Source organism: Silurus meridionalis, chromosome 6, assembly GCF_014805685.1.
Source record: "Silurus meridionalis isolate SWU-2019-XX chromosome 6, ASM1480568v1, whole genome shotgun sequence".
NCBI classification, from domain to species: Eukaryota; Metazoa; Chordata; class Actinopteri; order Siluriformes; family Siluridae; genus Silurus; species Silurus meridionalis.
The window spans coordinates 4,334,916-4,353,014 of NC_060889.1; the positions used below are offsets into that span (position 1 = coordinate 4,334,916).

The 18,099-nt window shown below is 40.9% G+C and overlaps 3 protein-coding genes across 3 annotated transcripts; 2 read left to right on the top strand and 1 right to left on the bottom strand.

The window, feature by feature from the left end:
• The first annotated feature begins 276 nt into the window (after nucleotides 1-276).
• On the top strand, nucleotides 277-6,517 carry scp2a (sterol carrier protein 2a). Its single transcript, XM_046851415.1, has 16 exons — nucleotides 277-596; nucleotides 1,241-1,295; nucleotides 1,387-1,458; nucleotides 1,539-1,670; nucleotides 1,788-1,852; nucleotides 1,950-2,076; nucleotides 2,183-2,246; nucleotides 2,531-2,617; nucleotides 2,715-2,865; nucleotides 3,200-3,347; nucleotides 3,561-3,668; nucleotides 4,395-4,548; nucleotides 4,809-4,905; nucleotides 4,992-5,121; nucleotides 5,429-5,508; nucleotides 5,878-6,517. Exons 1-16 carry the CDS (start codon nucleotides 546-548, stop codon nucleotides 5,971-5,973), a joined length of 1,617 nt encoding a protein of 538 aa, XP_046707371.1. The 5' UTR covers nucleotides 277-545; the 3' UTR covers nucleotides 5,974-6,517.
• A 938-nt stretch (nucleotides 6,518-7,455) lies between these two features.
• slc1a7a (solute carrier family 1 member 7a) lies at nucleotides 7,456-13,876 on the bottom strand. The gene is made up of 11 exons (XM_046851414.1): nucleotides 13,559-13,876; nucleotides 12,840-12,919; nucleotides 11,268-11,483; nucleotides 10,922-10,964; nucleotides 10,565-10,796; nucleotides 9,725-9,824; nucleotides 9,374-9,607; nucleotides 8,876-9,070; nucleotides 8,602-8,736; nucleotides 8,384-8,483; nucleotides 7,456-8,253 (listed from the first exon to the last, which is right to left on the bottom strand). Exons 1-11 carry the CDS (start codon nucleotides 13,712-13,714, stop codon nucleotides 7,963-7,965), a joined length of 1,782 nt encoding a protein of 593 aa, XP_046707370.1. The 5' UTR covers nucleotides 13,715-13,876; the 3' UTR covers nucleotides 7,456-7,962.
• Nucleotides 13,877-15,474: 1,598 nt separating this feature from the next.
• On the top strand, nucleotides 15,475-17,712 carry LOC124387212 (protein shisa-like-2B). The gene is made up of 3 exons (XM_046851416.1): nucleotides 15,475-16,409; nucleotides 16,945-17,102; nucleotides 17,219-17,712. The coding sequence occupies exons 1-3, from the start codon at nucleotides 16,228-16,230 to the stop codon at nucleotides 17,425-17,427; spliced, it is 549 nt and encodes a 182-aa protein (XP_046707372.1). The 5' UTR covers nucleotides 15,475-16,227; the 3' UTR covers nucleotides 17,428-17,712.
• Nucleotides 17,713-18,099: the final 387 nt, after the last annotated feature.

The following is an 18,099-nucleotide window of genomic DNA, read 5'->3' on the forward strand; positions in this document are numbered from 1 at the left end:
GAAGTAGTGGTGTGTGTTCTTTACCTGATGGTGGTATTAAGAGGTGGATTGATTTAGGTAGGCCTATGTGTGAAATGCACGACCCTAAACCTCAACAATAATTAATTTTATTTTGGACATGATAAAATCTTAAAATCTAATTCTGATCCTGTGCTGTAGCGAAATTTCACTCTGGCACTTTGTGTCCACAAATCTCAGATTTTTCGACAAACTAGAAAATGTTGCTTGAGAAGTTACCACTAAAACCTTTCTGGCATTTTTATCTTCTTTTTTTTTGCTTTTATTTTATTTAATTCCCCATCCAATTCTTACTTCGCTGGTCCAATGTAATCGAAACCCCTAACTCTTTGGAATCGACTCTTTAGAATCGACTCCCTGCCTCCTTTCAAAGCCGCCATCAAGGCAGACTCGACTCTTCAGAATCGACTCCCTGCCTCCTTTTAAAGCCACCATTAAGGCAGACTCGACTCTTCAGAAACGATTCCCAGTATTGTGAAGGTTGTGTTTGCTTCAGGAGTTCCTCAGTCAGGTGCAGGTCCAGGAAAATGGCTCCCGCGAAGAACAGAGTGTTTGTTGTTGGGGTCGGGATGACGAAGGTAAAAGAAACATTTTCCGTGCTAACATTAATGACAAATTATTACGAACAGTCTTGCAAAACTAACTAACGTCCGTTTGTTAGCCCGTATGCTACATGCTAGCTGGCACGGTTAGCTAGTTTTGACCTGATTACTACAGAAGTTCCTCCTAGTCATCAAATAGTCAATTACAACATTAACAAATGTATTTAAATAAATGTCACTACATTATAAATATTTTCTAGCCACTCTAATGAGCATCAAAGTTGTACATCTTTTTAAAGGCTATATTTACTTATATTTACTTTAGAACAAACCTGACAACAATAAAAACACGTGCAATATACTGTATGGGTGTTTTTTAGTTGTTTTTACACCAAAATCGCTACAAAATCTGTACAAAGCCCATATCTGGTTTGCAATAACTGTCTGAACTCTGGGTTCAGGGTTCAAGGTTGCTCTTATATAACAGTAGGTGAGAGTTCATAGTGAATTGGTGTACCAGGGTTTCATCCTGAAGGTTCTGAGATCATTCATTCAAGTTTCGCGGTTAAAAATGCAAGAGAAATCAAGCTTCTGGCATGTTTCTGGGAGAAAATGATAACTTATAACAGTATTATAATGACTATATAATTATAAAATATCATTTTTTTCTTAACATGCAGTTTGATAAGCCAGGTGCAAGAGATGGAGATTATCCAGAAATGGCCAAAGAAGCAGGTTATTTTGTATTATTATTAATTTATAATAAATTGCAATGAGTCACCCCTATTATGAATGTCTTTATTGACATCAGGTTGATCTGTTTTAGGACAGAAAGCTTTGGCCGACGCAGGAGTGCCGTACTCCGCAGTCGAACAGGCCTGCGTGGGATATGTTTACGGTACACTTTCATTTCTCTGACGCTTTTCGTGGTTACGTGGATTACGACAGCGAGACTAAACTTTGTGATCGCTCCTGAAGGCGACTCCACGTGCGGACAGCGGGCTATATACCACAGCCTGGGTCTGACGGGGATCCCTATAATCAACGTCAATAACAACTGTTCCACGGGCTCCACCGCGCTCTTCATGGCCCGCCAGCTCGTCCAGGGAGGTACAAGACTCCACACGCAATAAGAGTTATACATTAGATACGTATTTAAATCTATATACCTTACAATGTAGAACTCCAGAATAAGCCAGAAGTTTGTTCCTGCTTTGTTTTTGAAAGGTTTGGCTGATTGTGTGCTCGCTTTGGGTTTCGAGAAGATGGAACGAGGCTCCTTGTCCTCGAAGGTGAAAGAACAGATGGACAGAGCAGTAAAGACAAATGGATACGAGTCAAAGGAAACTATAACTGTGTGTAAATATTTGGGGTTTTGTTGTCTTGCAGTACATGGACAGAACCAACCCTATGGATAAACACATGGAGGTGATGATCAACCGATACGGCATAGCGGCAGCTCCGGCTGCTCCTCAGATGTTCGGCAACGCTGGGAGAGAACACATGGAGAAGTACGGTAAGACCTGGAAGCAGGACTCTGTTCCGTATTGTTTGCTTTTTTTGTGTATCTTGTGATATGGTTTCATGTTGTGTGTGTGTGTGTGTGTGTGTGTGTGTTGTAGGAACCAAACCTGAACACTTTGCCAAAATTGCCTGGAAGAATCACAAGCACTCAATTAACAATCCGTAAGTTGAAAAAAAATCCAAATCTGTCGTTTCACCCGATTTTTCCCACCCATACGTGGTTCGTTCCTGAACTTTTACCACAAAGTTGGAGACACACCATTGTATAAGACACAAACCTGTTTTCGAAGCTTTATCTTTATCTTCTTACCAGTAGGAAGTCTGAAATACTATCGTAATTAACATGATTTTAGACCTCCAAGATGATAAACTATTAGATTATTTAGTATACCTAGTCTTCTAAACAGCACCATGATATTGTTCTTGCTCTCCACATGTCTCCTCAGATATTCTCAGTTTCAGGACCAGTACAGTCTGGAGCAGGTGATTAAATCACGCAAGGTTTTTGAGTTCCTCACACTTCTTCAGTGCTGGTAAGTAGCTCACGTAGGGCTCATGCAGATTTAAGGTTTAATCCGGATTGTGTAAGAACATCTTGATGTGTTTGTGTGTGCGTGTGTGTGGTTTAAGCCCTACATCTGATGGAGCCGGAGCAGCAGTGCTAGCCAGTGAGGGATTTGTGAGGAAACACGGTCTGGAGGCCAAAGCTGTGGAGATCATCGCTCAGGAGATGGTCACTGATCTCACTACAACATTTGAGGAGAACAGCTGTATCAAGATGGTGGGTGGAGGATGAAGCAGATAATTTTAGCTCTTTTTCTACCTCTTTTTAAAAATGTATAATATTCACGTCATATGCATACTTTTGCATATAATTTGCATAAAACACCCCCTAAATCTTCCTATAGCAGCACTAGAAATCTGGATGAGCATGGTATATGCATATGGAATGCAAATGAGGAGCATGTGGGCGGAGCTTGTATCCGCTTAGGCCAAGCGGATGTATTTGCTGTTGCTTGATTCATTTATTGAATTTTGAAATACTGTTTGTTTGTTTATTTGGATATGATATACAGATTACACACTTCTTCTTTTTTGCTCCTCCTTCTTTTCAGGTCGGCTACGACATGACGCGCCTCGCTGCCAAAAAGTGCTTCCAGACAGCAGGCTTGAAACCGGCAGACGTCGATGTCATCGAGCTGCATGACTGTTTCTCAGCCAACGAGCTCATCACGTACGAAGCTCTCGGTCTCTGTCCTGAAGGTATTTTAGGGGTTTTTCCCCTAGTTCCTGTGTTTGTTGTTTTTTTTTTTTCTTTTTCAGTAAGATTTATGGTTTGAAAGCCACAGTGTATTTATTTACATATGAAATAATTCCATATACTGTAGGTTGTTCGTGTAACATACGTTTTTACCAGTTTGTTTGACTGGAAAACAGATTAAGGATTTTGCACGTCACTTTCTCGTTTGCTCGCAGGTAAAGCCGGAGATCTGATTGACAGAGGAGACAACACGTATGGGGGCAAGTGGGTAGTGAACCCGAGCGGAGGGCTTATATCAAAGGGACACCCGCTCGGAGCTACAGGTACGCCATGCACTACAGAAGGAGAAGCTCACACGAAGGGAATTAAGTGACGTAATGTGTCAAGGTGCAGGCAAAGTAGGTGTTAATAGGCTCAAGCTAAACACCTGCTATGGGGTTTACACACACCTGGATGGAGAAAAATCCTAACAGCGCAATCCTTCAGTTTTAATCCCAATCCCGGTTCAGAGAATTAGGTGAATGGACATTTGCTTGAATTTGACCCGTCATGTTCTGTGTACCGAGTACTTTGATCTGACTCAGGCGATCTCTTCTGTTTATTGACTATTAGCTCTTTGACCTGTTTTTGTCCTCAGGGTGTTTGAACATGAGTGAATGAACTCTGCAGGATGCAGGATTCGATTTCTCTGGGCTCTCTGAGGCCGCTGACTTCTCACCCTGTTTTCTATTTGAATGTTGAGCTCTGTGTCGTGGAATTGAAGCAGGTGTTTGATTGCTCAGATGTGTTTTAGGTGGCTGAGGTATTTATTGATGTGCAGTGTTTGATTGCTCAGGTCTTGTGTAATTGGAGGATGTGTTTAATTGCTTGGTCTGTCTCAGGTTGTCAAAGCTCCCTCTACTGTGTTTGATTGCTCAGGTTTGTCTCAGGGTGTAAAGGACTGTGTTTGATTGCTCAGGTTTGTCTCAAGGTGTTAGGGCTTGTGCTTAATTGCTCAGATCTGTCTCAGGTTTTCAAAGCTTCCCTCTGTGCTGTGTTTGATTGCTCAGGTCTGGCCCAGTGTGCAGAGCTGTGCTGGCAGCTAAGAGGTGAGGCGGGGAAAAGGCAGGTCCCGAGGGCGAAGGTCGCCCTGCAGCACAACATTGGCCTCGGTGGAGCCGTAGTGGTTACACTATTCAGGATGGGATTCCCTCAGAATGCAAGGTGAGAGATCTCGCACACACTCACTGCTATCGATCTGTATTTAGATTATATCGATATAGCACAATTGTTTAACCACCCCTTCCTTACTGTAAAACCCCGGAAAGCTTAAAGTTCTTGTGTGTATTAGATTTTTTTTGTTCACACTGAATAAAAATGTCCAATCTCAATGTCAAATAAAAATCACACTGCACTTCCAGGAGCTTGGACTTTATACATAACCCCCAGGATCATTAAAGCGTGTTACTGTTTTCCCCCCTCAGGTCGCAGATTGCTGCGTTTCCCACCAGCGCTGCAGCCGGTCTAGAGGACTTCAAATCTTATGCGGTTTTCAAAGAAATCGAAAAAAGACTGCAGGAGGTAGGAACGAGACAACCTGCTCATCCTAGTTTCACCTTCTACACATTCGAAGGTTTTGTGTCGATAGCTGTTTGTGGCCCATACAGGAAGGAGAAGCGTACGTGAAGAAGATCGGAGGCATTTTTGCTTTTAAAGTGAAGGACGGCCCTGGTGGAAAAGAAGCTCTTTGGGTTGTTGATGTGAAGAACGGGAAAGGCTCGGTGACCAGCGACGCAGGTCTGCCATTGCGGGTTTATTTATTTATTTAAGATTGTGATTATGCAGCATTATACAGCATGCGAGCGAGAGCAGATGGTACGAAAAAGCAAAATGAGTTTTGGCTCATTTAAAGTGTATCGTGACACCAGAGCTCTTTTTTTTTTTTTCCACATTAAGCTGCAATTCTGCCAACTAGTTAAACCCTAATTTGCTTTTATTTGCATATTTAAATAGCTAATTTTTGATTTCTGATAGGAAATCCACCACCTCTATTATTCACGTATTTATTATAATTAGCTTTAACCGGGTCTCTTGTTTTCTGCAGAGAAAAAATCTGACTGTACGATCGCAATGTCTGATGCTGATCTCCTCGACCTGATGACTGGGAAACTCAATCCACAGACCGTGAGTAATCTCTGTAACTCTCGACACGTATTACCTGCACGTTTAAAACATCAATTTGTGAACATATCATTTTATCATTTGAATATACAAATAAACAGTTAATACAAGTATTTATTACATCAAATGCAGAACGTTTTTAATTTTTTTACTGCACTTGAACTTGCGTGTGTTTACAAACCTTACCTAGCTAAAGTTATGCTAGTTTAATGCTGGAAAGCTTTTAGCCACGCCCCCTACCTGCATCTGAGGCTTCTGTGTTTTCCGTAAAAGAAGCATGCATGCATTTTACTGTATATTTCCACTATTTCTATTATACCAGATGAATACATTGTGATGGTTAGAATCTTGATTCTTATTCTCGTTCCAAAGGCCTTTTTCCAAGGCAAGCTAAAGATTACTGGGAACATGGGAATGGCGATGAAGCTGCAGAGCCTCCAGCTGACACCAGGAAAAGCCAAACTGTGAAGAATTCGGACTAAATGTCTGGGTGGAATCCTGTGGTTATGGCTTTGGGTGTGCAATACTGTACAATCTTAAATTTAGAGCAGTCACTTCAAAATGACAATGACATCACCACCTCTTGCAACAGTATAAGATCAAGCCCTGTATGTGATCCAGCTGAAATTCAGAATGCTGTTCAGGTTGAGCTGGTGAATTTGCTCATATTTTTTAATAGAGTATAACAACAACACTAACAGTTTGAAGCGGTATGGATGGTGGTCTCACATTTCCTTAGTATCTAGAAAATACATCACATCTTGTGCCTCTACTACAAAGAATAAACATTCATTTAATCTCTGAATTGTAACCTGATAAGATTTTCCTAGTGTGGAAAGATAAATCTGATGTTGTGTAATTGTACGTTGGGTCAAGATGGACCACAGATTGATGGGGAAATGGGTAGAAGACTATGATGTCTTCAGTTCACTGTTTTAATGATTTCTTGTAACAAAATGTTTCTATTTTCATGCAAAAATTATGTGTAATTATTAAAAATATCAAATACTGAGTTGTCCAGCTTACCTGAGATCGTCTTTGCTTCGGTTTTCCGTCTTTGCTTGGTTTTCCGTCTTTGCTCCTTCATATAAATTCCGCAAACTCTTTCGTAAATATTCCGCAAAACTGACAACATGGAATGTCAGAAAGCTAGGATATCAAAACTCGTAAACATAAAATATTGAAAAAAGAAATGACGATGATTATTGTAAGAAATAGTGCCATAAATCAACAGGGAGATGAAAAGTTAGTTATAAGAACTACTCCTGGAACTGTGAACTACTATTCTTGCTTCTTACATTAAAAGTGAAGATCATTTTATATCATTTTTTTGTTTAAACTTATAACTAAGGAAATATGTAAGTGAAGTATCTTCAATCTTTTCACCATTTAAATGAAAGATATGGAATAAGCACTGATATGTTCTTATAAAAAATATATATATAATGTTATATGAGTAACGATTTTTTCTTGACCCCTCCCCAATCCCCCACCGAGCTCTATCAAGGCAATAGTGAGTTGCATGTAAATTCAATACCTATTGTACCACAATACTTAATTGGATGGCGTGTTCTTTTCCTATCATTCGCTCACGCTGAGTCAGCGTTAAGAGTAGGCCTTCCCCCTGTAACTCCCTCACCATCTGTCACTGTCTGTCAACAGTCTGTTTCTTAACTAAATTATGTGTCAGCTTGTGTGTTTACGAATAATATTGAAATAAAATAAGTGCCACACCTTGGGTGCAATTTGGAAGGTTAAGTATTTGTAACAATCTGTATTTTCTTTTCAGTTTAAAAGAGGTCATTTTTTTCTTAAGGTGTCTGTTTGTGGCTGTACTTTAAAAAACCCTATAACTAATGCAGAAGCACCGACACCTGAAACTCCATCAGTCAACGTTAAATAAATCATCTACTTTCAGAAAACTTCACTATACACATCTCTGTGTAATCGATGCCTTCTGGCCAATTAGTGCGAGATATAAAAACACTTTATTATTGATGCATCTTCCTGATTGAACACTACTGCACAAAAACAAGCTACAATAGAAAAATAACACAAAACAAAATACGTGGCATGCCTAAGGTCTTTTAGAAATATATACCATTTCAATAAGAGGAATTGTGGGAACTTTTGAGGGAAAAAAAGCATAAAAAAAGTCAACAGGGCCTTGCCCAGAAAACAAACTATAAAAAAATTATCTCCATCCATTTTTTACTAAAATAATGTCCATCTTCACCTGTAATGAGCTGAAAGAGCTCATGATATGTGCTGTGTATCAGATAGTAAATTCCAGAGCTAGGACCAGACCATTTCAGATCTATTGAGTCCATATAATGTATTGACACCCTGATTTGAAGCTCCACTATCCATCAGTGCTCACTCAGCAAAGGAACAGAAGAACATTGCCAGCACTTGCTTCTTGTACACTTCTATGAGGTCCAGAAGATCTGAAGGAGTTTAGACGTTTGTTTCAAGGCTGTTCATGTCAACAGTGAAGTGGTCTTGAGCTCGATCCCGGCCCTTGTCTTCCCTCTTAATGACGTGTGTAGACTTCTTAGGCGGCTTCCTCTCCGGCTTCCTTCTTAGGCTTCTGAGTCCTTCTTCCAGCTGTACGAGGCGAGCCACCTCTGGGGAGAGGCGTTCAGGTTTCTCTGAGCGTGCCGGAGGAGGCTGGAAGCAGCCGTTGCTCTGGTAGGATGTCAACTGCTGTATGCTCATCATCGGCTTGGTTTCACAGATCAGAGGAATCTGCAACAACATTATAAATGTGCTTTGATGTAGCTTTGTGAAATGTTTGAATATTCTACACACTTTGATGACCTGGATAATTGCTAACCTTCATAAACTTAACTAAGCGAGACATGAACACGGATCTCACCTCTTCACCCTCCTTTATAAAGTCTTTCCTGCATATGTGCGCCATGATTCCTGTGGCCAGAGCATCCCCCATCACATTCACCATCGTCCTGAACCTGTCCCTAAAACACACACACATTTTCCAATTGGAATCCTGACCTATAGTGTACACTGGCTAATGATTATTTTTTTTCTCTTGGGGTGTTCTGTAAGTATATGCAGAGAGAAGTATGGGCTTACAGGGCCCAGTCCACAGCGATGATTAATGTGATGTCGTCGGTAGGAAGCCCCACTGAGGTTAAAACGATCACCATCGTTACCAAGCCAGCCTGAGGAATCCCTGCTGCACCGATACTGGCTGCTGTGGCTGTGATGCTGGAAGACAAATCAAACCCTGTGTTTGGAGTCACTTCCACCCAGTGTTCATATGTAGATGTTCAATAAAAAAAAAAACCTTCCCAAATAAGCGTTCTGCTTTATAAGTCTTTCACAATGTTTTACTTTGCCGCTTTACCTGATGGTGATGATCTGACCAAAGTCCAGCTCATAGTTGTTGACCTGAGCAATGAAAATGGCAGCAACAGCCTCATAGAGTGCCGTACCGTCCATGTTGATGGTGGCTCCGACTGGTAAGACAAAGCGGATGATGCGACGGTCGATATGGTTGTTCTCCAAGAGGCATTTGAAGGTGATAGGCAGTGTGGCAGAGCTGAAGTGAAGCAAGGTTTTAGTCACAGTTTGTCAGGACGAGCATTAAATAGTTACAGAGAAAAGGAAATTTGAGAGTGATTGGGAATAGAATCTAAATGACACTCCAGTGTACTGGAATAGGTGCGCATGGTCAAATCTGTCAATAGGCCCAGTGGAGCATTGTGCTATGTTTTCTGGACCACAATCCTGTAGAAATGAAATTATTTGGAATAGCAAATATATAGTGCAGGTGATTCTTAATGTTAACATGTATGGAAATAAACCCCAGAAAGCCCTTTTTTGGTGGTGATGGGGTTTTCACCTGGATGCAGTGGCCAGCGAGATGAGCAGCGCTTGCAGAATGCCTCGGATGTAAACAATCGGGCTCTTCTTGGTAATAAAGAAGTACATGGCGGGCAGGATGAAGAGACCATGGATGATCAGCCCAATAACCACAGTGATGGCATAGAAACCTAGTTTCTTCCCCATGGCAGAGGGGTCATCCATCTCTAAGATCTTGCCAGCCACCAGGAAGACGATCCCAAAGGGGAAATACCTGCAAAAAAAGTAATAGCTCTACTGCTGGGGAATAAAACGAGCCGGAATGAATATGGGACAGAAAACATTGCATGCATTACAGAGTTCCTATCAAGAGTGCTTGAGAATTACATACCAGATAACGATTGCTACAATTTTCAGCACTGCTTCATTTAAACTCTGGCAGAAGTTGACCAGCGCACTGCCGTTAGGTCCCATTCTTCCAAGAATGATTCCTAGTAAAATAAAATGGCATGAACGTTATAACCCTGGTGCTTTTACACGTGTAGACCGAGAGATCAATGCTCCTGAAGATTCATTTTCAACTGAGCAAACATAATTAAATGGCAGAAACCAGAAAACCCAGAGAACAATTTCCTCTAAAGCAGTTGTCTCAAAATGTATTCATTCATAATGAGTACTGTGCTGTGCTTGTTTGAAGGACAAGATCTTCAATGATGTAGATGCTACTTGCATGTTCATGGACATCTTGCCTCAAAGGCGTATTTTGACAAAATCGACATGACCAAGATTATTCGCTTTAAAAAAGATGGATGCAAGAATTAATTTATTTTTAAGAATATCCCCGACTTGAGCAGTGGCTCAGCTGTTACTGGTTGGAAAGTTGCAAAATCTTGGCTAATGTTGAGCTCTTGCACAAGGACCTTCACCATTACTCAGCTAAAATTAGGTAAATGTATGATGCTGTATAAATGTCTGAATTGAATCCTCTGTGATACCTTTGTCTAAAACCGTTTTACCAGTGAATGCACTGAGTGTGTGGAAGTCATTATGACTTGACAACCAAACCAGTTTGCTCCCTGTTGTCACCCATGTAGATATTCTCCACAGCATATACAGTGTATAGCTCCATCAGACCACAGGAAAGAAGACCATGGGTAAAAGAGTGTTGTCTGCATAAGTGTCTAAATCTGCTTACATCTTGAGCAAGAGAAAGCCAAAGCCATGAATTTACCCATGGTGGCTGAAAAAATGACAATTCCCAGGACATTCATGCCGTCGCTGGTGCCAGGCAGCGTCCTGATAACCACATCCGGAGGTGGTGTTAAGTCCAGAGAGAAGTTCTGGATGTCAGTGCCATTGTCATCCTGGATGCCGTAGATAAGAACGCGCCTGGTGGTTGATTCTATCAGGTTCTGGCTCACGGTATTCTTCTGCTTTAAGATGGGGATACTCCTGCTGCGGTACTGTCAAGGCAGAGGAGAGAGATTATTAATAATGGTATGATAGAGCTCTGTTGTCATGATAAAGAATGTGACCTGATGATTGCATTACATATTGTTTTAGAGATGCAAAGCTTGTGATGTCTCACCTGTTGAAAAGTAGCTTGGACCAGGTTGGCAGGAAACATGTTGCTAGTGGAGAGAAAGAGAGAACACACTGAACAGGTGTAGCATAAGCAGTGCTTGAAGGCATAAGCATTGTTCTGTCTGTGGATTTGATCTGCCCAAAGGCATTTACTAGGACTATTGATTGGGGCAATGCAACATCAATATTGCACGAATGAATGTTTATCCTAAATATTTAACCCCTTAACGCTCCAATGGTTGGTCCAGACTTCCTCACTGTTACAAATACAAGATTAGACACTAGATACACTGTAGACTCTAAGGTTGTCATTTGTGTTAGTGGCATGAAGTTGTTTGCCACGATCTTACCGGATCAGGTCAAGCAGAGCATCCGCAGAGCTCATGATCGGCTTGCCGCTGTCCTCAGAGTCCTCCTTCTGCGCCGCTCCACCTGGGTGAATGATGATCACCAGGATGATGCCTACCACTACAGCCACAAAGGTGGTCCAGAGGTAGTAGGAGATGGTCATGATTCCCAGGCGGCTTGAGCATTTAGCATCCAGCGCTGCCAGGCCAGACATCAAACTAGGAGAGTTAATGCTACAAATGAATTTAACTGACCAGGGTGCATTTTTTGTAAAACAGCATGATCTTAGCGAGTAGATTAAGTCTGGATGTGGCATTTTGGTCCTGGTAAAGTCATCAAGCACACAGCACAAGTAGTGTATGTGCATGTTTGATTGTGTCTCAGCAAGATGGGATTAAGTCCAATGGCATCTGATTCGAATAGAGTTTTGGACCATCTGGGACTTCACTCCTGTGTTACAGCAGATTTTAGTGCAATAAATGGAACTATCAATTAACCAACCAAATTAACTTTAAATAAAAGGTAGAGCATTTCATGGCTTCCAGATTCCAGAACATTACAGCATGTACCCAAAACGTTCACCAACACCATCCAGAAGACAATAATATTGGGCAACACATTACTTTTCCATTTTGTGTTTTAAACTATTAAGTACTTTCTAATATATTTATGATTTGTCCAAAGTTTTTTGGACACCAAAAACAACTTGAATCGAATCCCACTCTATATCTCCAAAGAAAAGAAAAAAAAGACGGATGTTATTTTCACTTCGCTTCCATCCAGCTAGAAAAGATGCCTAAAATGTTGCTGTTTTGTTAAAAAGCTACATGTACACTTCAATCCTCTTTAGAAGAAACTGCTTAAAAGCCAGACAATTGCCACTTGTCCTGTGTTTCCTTCCCACAATTCTCTTTGGTACAAAAAATTGCTGCTTTTTCTTAGCGCACCCTTGGTCTGAGCACTGTTCTTGAATTTAGAGCTGTGTTATTTTCTTACCTAAAACCTTTGAATGCTGGTTAGCGCTCAGCTCCAATAGGGTTAAATACTATCATTACTGTGTTTTAAGCAGTATGCTTATTTATTTCTCCAAACCACAGCTTCAACAAAACACAATTAGTGCGGGCAAAAACTCAACTCTGAGTGTTTTTCTCTGTACTACGCAAACAGCTAAACAGAAACAGGGACTGGCAAAGAAACCGGACGTGTGGCTGTGTAGATTCTGTAACTGCACAAATACAAATTGAGTGTTGAGTGCAGTTTAAGTGAAGATGCATCAAATAATTCAAATTTGTTCGATGGAAACACTTCAGAATTTTCACTGGTTTACCAGGATGGCAGCCATTTTTGCTTGTTCCATTGTACATCAAGGAAAGTGGCTGTGATATGGCATAGAGACCCACATTGCAATACTGGCTCTTGAAAACATCCTGCTGCACTCCTGGTGCTTGGGCCCACTGATTACTGCTATATTATTCTTTTTTTGTCTGGTGTGGTGGACACTATAATTCACTCATGAAGTAAGTCCTCTATACAAGCAGCATAACCTTCTAGGGAGAAAAGCTGTGTGCTTTTACCTGGAGACAACAAGAGGAAGGATGAGCATCTTCAGCATTCTCATGAGCAGCTCTCCAGGGAACTGGAAGTACTTCACCTCCTACAGAAGATAGAAATTGTAATAAGAGAAATGGTTTTTATGTAAATGAAGATTGCTCACTCTATCATCATGAGACCATGCTGGATTTGCTGACCATGCCCACAATTGCAGCAGCCAAGAAGTGACATTTTGGTTAAAATAAATTGGTGTTCCAGAGCTTTTTCATACACTAATACTAATTACTCTAATTACTTTGAATACTCTAAAATATTCACGCCCCACTCTAAGGTTTGTGTTGCTCTGCAGAAGCATTTCATTAGTAGCAAACGGGGTTCGTCTTTGTTTTTTGTTTTGTTTTTTTGACAGAATATCTTCATTACCAGGTTGAAACATCACTGCAAAAGTCGATACATTCAACATTAAGTAAAAGGTGGAGACGAAACGTTCGGCTGCTGGTAATCAGGTGTCCTGAAGTCATCCTGTTAATGTATCAGAAGAGGTCAATAGTCATGTTTTTGTCAGAACAAATGCAGAAGATGGAGATGCTCTATTTACTTGTATGACATTCTTTGTTAGATATTTTTGACAACATCTGTTTGCTGACAAGATTTAAAAGCACTAACCAAGCAGAGATAGTTTAGTAAGGCTTTATTGTAAGAAGATTTAGTAAGAGGTATAACTCTTGTAAAGAAGACCAACCTGTTCAGAGAGATGTTTAGAACGCAGGAAAAATCCCAGCAGGCAGCCGACCACCACAGCCAGCACAGACAGGATCAGGAGGCCGTTCTGCTGGCTGACGTTCTTTACCCGGCTCCACACGGCACCCAGGGGTTTGGGGTCACCTCCTTTATCCATTTCCACACACGTGTCAAATCAAGAGCCCAAACCCGACGTACACACATGCAGGACGAGTGAAGGACGACCAGGTGGAGTCTCTGTCTTGTAAGTCCACTCGTGGTGTGTCTATATTAGAGTAAATCCTACTGCACTGCATAAATCTGCGTCTTGCATTCTTTAGTTCTCCCTGTTGACCTCTAGGAGGCGCCTTGACAGCTGGAAGCACTGTCCTGTAGTTAATACCAGCGATCCTATTAGGGATCTGGAGCTGGATTAAGGATGAACAATTGGAAAAGGGATTGTTCTTGGAAAGATACATGGGAGAGGAAAAAAAAGGGAACCGATCAACAACTTGTGCAGCTTTTACGTGACCCATATAACTTTAACCGAAAAAAACACAAAGTAGTACAATCTCTTTTATCACACACTCAGCACCTCCATAATCAGAGCAGCTTACTGTGTCATCCTGTCAACAACACGTCTTCCTGTGGGCAAGTCAAATTCCTGATGTCACTTGGTCAACGATACCAAATCATCATCTGTTTTTGATGACCACTTAGCTCTTGAAACAGATTCTGCTGCACTCTGTCCTTGCATCTGCTAAGTGTTGCTTAAACCTATATTTTTCTCTCGATGATGATGTTTTTTTCTTCTGGCATGGCAGATATACTTCATAGTTCTGGCTATTATATGATCATAAAAAATGAACGTTTAGAACAAGGGCAGACTACGCATCTATTGTGAACACCACAATCACTGATGACGTGTTTGTGTGTCTTTTGTTTCCCAAGTAAATCTTCACGCGCCGTCTCTTCAAAACATTATCCCCAAAAGCTCATTGATCGTTATTAGAGCGTACGCGTCAAAACCGCCACTTGAGCAAACAAACGCCTCTGCAATGGTGTAGAAGATAATCAAGACACACAGCCAATAAATAAATATATAAATGAACCATGAAACTAACAAACAAATGTAAATTATTTTCTAATCTTGTATTGCAAAGACAAAGTGATCTTTTGAAACATACCACGGTAACACTTTTGCAGATGCAGAACGTTTAGTGGCAATAGTTGCCTCATGGAAATACACTGTAAAAGGTGTTGCTTCTGTGTTTCAAAGCTCTCAAGGTTCTTCATTTGTTTTTGTTTTCAGGTAGTAAAAAAACCATTGCAGCACATTGTAACGTGACATTGAGCGGTGAAACATGGGCCTAAATCGAAGAGGAAAATGAGGAAAAATACGCCAAGGACGTTCCAAGCTATTTTTCTTTATACGGGTACAATTCTTGTGTGTGTGTCTGCGTAAGGTGTGTTTTTTTAAGTATGTTCTTTTCAGGAGACATTTAGAGCTTAGACAATGGCATGAATCCATTTGCTAGTTCTATTCTGCCAATGTTCCGTGAATTTAATTAGCTTAAGGGTGAATTTAGCTCTTCATTTTAAAAAGCTTCAGTGCCAAGTAGGAGCAGGTCCTGTGTGATTAGAACGATGGCGTCTTTATTCAAACTATGGAGTTAATGATCCATGTGGCAGCTTGCTTCAGAATGGCTATGCTGGATAAATCCATTACCACAGGACAGTAAATGGTACTTGGGTCCCACTTTTTTCCGCCAGTTTTTTGCTGACGGTACTGCTGGATGTTTCGATGGTGAAGAAAAATAAGCATTCGGTTTCCTTGGCCCTCACCTTAGCAGACTTTGCATGTTCCTCAACCTGAAGCTTGAAGCTTCTACACAACTGCTTCTGATTCAGTTAATACTGTATTTCAACCTACATATAAAATTGATGATCAGCAGCACCTGCTTGGTGTAATTAGTCCATCTGACATCTGAATCTAATCCTACACAATCCCTAACTTTGTGCAAGTAAGACACGAAATCCAAAGCTGGTTGCACCAAACTTTGATTTAATTTGGATATTATATTCTGTTTATTTATAGCACTGGATATTTCATAGTAGTGGTAGTTCCTGTTTCCTTAGATACCAGATTGCTCGTGCTATTCTAATCTGCTCTGGATGCTGAGATCTTGTTTAACATCTGCGGCAACATAAAGAAAAATGACAGAACTCTGATAATAACAGCAGGTCCCTCCGTTTTTATTGTTTCTCAGCCTTGCTAATGCAAATTCTTGAGGATGTAAAAGTGTTGACACTGGAGACTCCTTCCATTTATATAATTAATAAGCAAGTTGTTTTTTTTTTAGCTTTAGATCCTACATCATATGACTTGAGAACCTGGTGAACTGCAGCTGCACTGGCTGGCTCCTGTGCACCTCCTGACCAATCAGGAATCCAGAATTCCATAGCGCTGAGGTATAAAGCGTTTACTCAACACCTTGGATATGAAGTGAGGTAGTGCACTAGATGTCCAACAAGGAGTCAATGGAAACAGCCGAGAAGTAGAAGAAGGGATTTGTGTGGGGATTTGATTGCATTGGTGAAAAGTGAAAGGAGAGAGAGAGAGAGAGAGAGAGAGAGAGAGAGAGAGAGAAGGAGGAAGTGCGCGCGCACGTTTTGGGCGAGCTGCTGAGGATGAACGCGCTGTGCTCGAGCTACTACACGCCGGAGAAGGAGCTCGTGAGCGCGTTCGCGTGCCCGAGAGACGGCGGCGACGAGCGCGCGCGGTTCTGCTGCGGCTTCAGCGACCTCAAATACTGCTGTGATGATTCCAACGGCTTCTTCCCCTACGAGTACGGGTACATGTGGTGGCTCAGGTAAGCACCGGACTTCATGAGGTTCCTCGAGGTTCTTGAGGGCTTCAACAGAAAGTATCATGTGTGCATCAAATCAACAGAACGAGATCTTTCACTTGGAAACACGATGATGATCAAAGATTGTGATTTTTTTTATTGGTTTGTTTATTGGAAATTTTCTTATGATTTTAAAATAATTATTGGATGAAAGATCAAACCTGCGATAATAATAATAATAATAATAATAATAATAATAATAATAATACTATAATTGGCTCTTGATAGGATATAAAATGTATATTAGATTTAATATTGTAAAATACAACAGTAATGAACAGATACACTATAATGAAAAGGGGAAGCCCAATTTCTCAGAGTACTTCATCCTGAAGAATCTACAACTGTAATGTAATGATAATGAGCGCCTGGTGGTGCTGCCCTCTAGTGGTGAGTTATAGGATTGTCGGTAGCTCCTCTGTCTGATGGTGTTTTATCTGATAACTAAATCTTAAACTCTCCTTTTATTCATCTCGTGCCCTTTGTACCCCCTCCGTAGTATCGGTGCTCTTATAGGTCTATCCGTAGCTGCAGTTGTTCTCCTGGCCTTCCTCGTCACTGTGTGTGTTCTCTGCATCCTCTTCATCAACACTAAACCCAGTCGTCTAGACAGCGGGCTTCCTCTCAGCTTGCCAGTTCAGTCAGCATCAAATACTGGTACATGAATGATCTAATACATATACTTTCTTTTATAACATATTAAGAGCAGTTTGTTGACTTGACCTACCCGTAATCTAATGAGTTTTCTATTCTTCTTCCCTAATGCCACACAGGCCGTGAGCCAAGTCCTTCCCCCGGGTGTTCCACCAGACCTCAGGGGTTTTTCCGCAAACATTTCCCAAGCAGGAAACTGCACTGTGCCGAGCAGAGGGCCGAGCCTGAGCGCCTGTTTCAGCCCTGCTTCAGGGTCACCGTGGCTAGAGTGAACGCTGAAGGGCCTTCGTATGAGCCATGTTCAAAACCAGGTGCTTGTATAGGCTGAGCAGGTGACAAGGACTTTCTCCTGCACATAGAGTTCAGCAGTGGCTCTTTTTGGAGCTCCTGGGAATTGATGGCAATCATGGAAGACTTACGAAGCACAGAGCAGAACAGACATGATGCAGCAGTGCTGTAGCTGTTGGCACAAAGACCTGGTTTTACTTGTTAATTTCTTGTGTGTCAGAGTGAGTAATGTATAATGTTTTTCTTCTGAATGAACGGGTCGTACTGGTTTTAAGGCACATTTATTGGTTCCAAATGCACCAAAACTATAGAAGTATTTCCTGAAATAAAGGGAGATATGTATATATGTATATATGTATATAAATAAATGATAGACCGAACCAAACTGGCTTTTTTCAAGAGTAGGACACCCGAATAAACGCCAGGGGGCGCCGTGACAAATTGCTTTTAATTGCCATGATCATGTCTTATCATTTTGAAAGTTGAAACGTTGTACCAGTTTATCGGTGGATTTTAGACAACTTGAGGAGTCGTTTATTTGTAGGCTGTTTATTCATTAAAACATTCATTAAACCCATCGAATGTGTAAAAATACAAAAAATATAATCATATTTTTAACCAATAAATACATTTTACATTTAAATATTCTATGAATTGTGCACTTATTTATTTTAATGCGTTTTTCATTTCTATTTTTAAAAAATTCAATGAT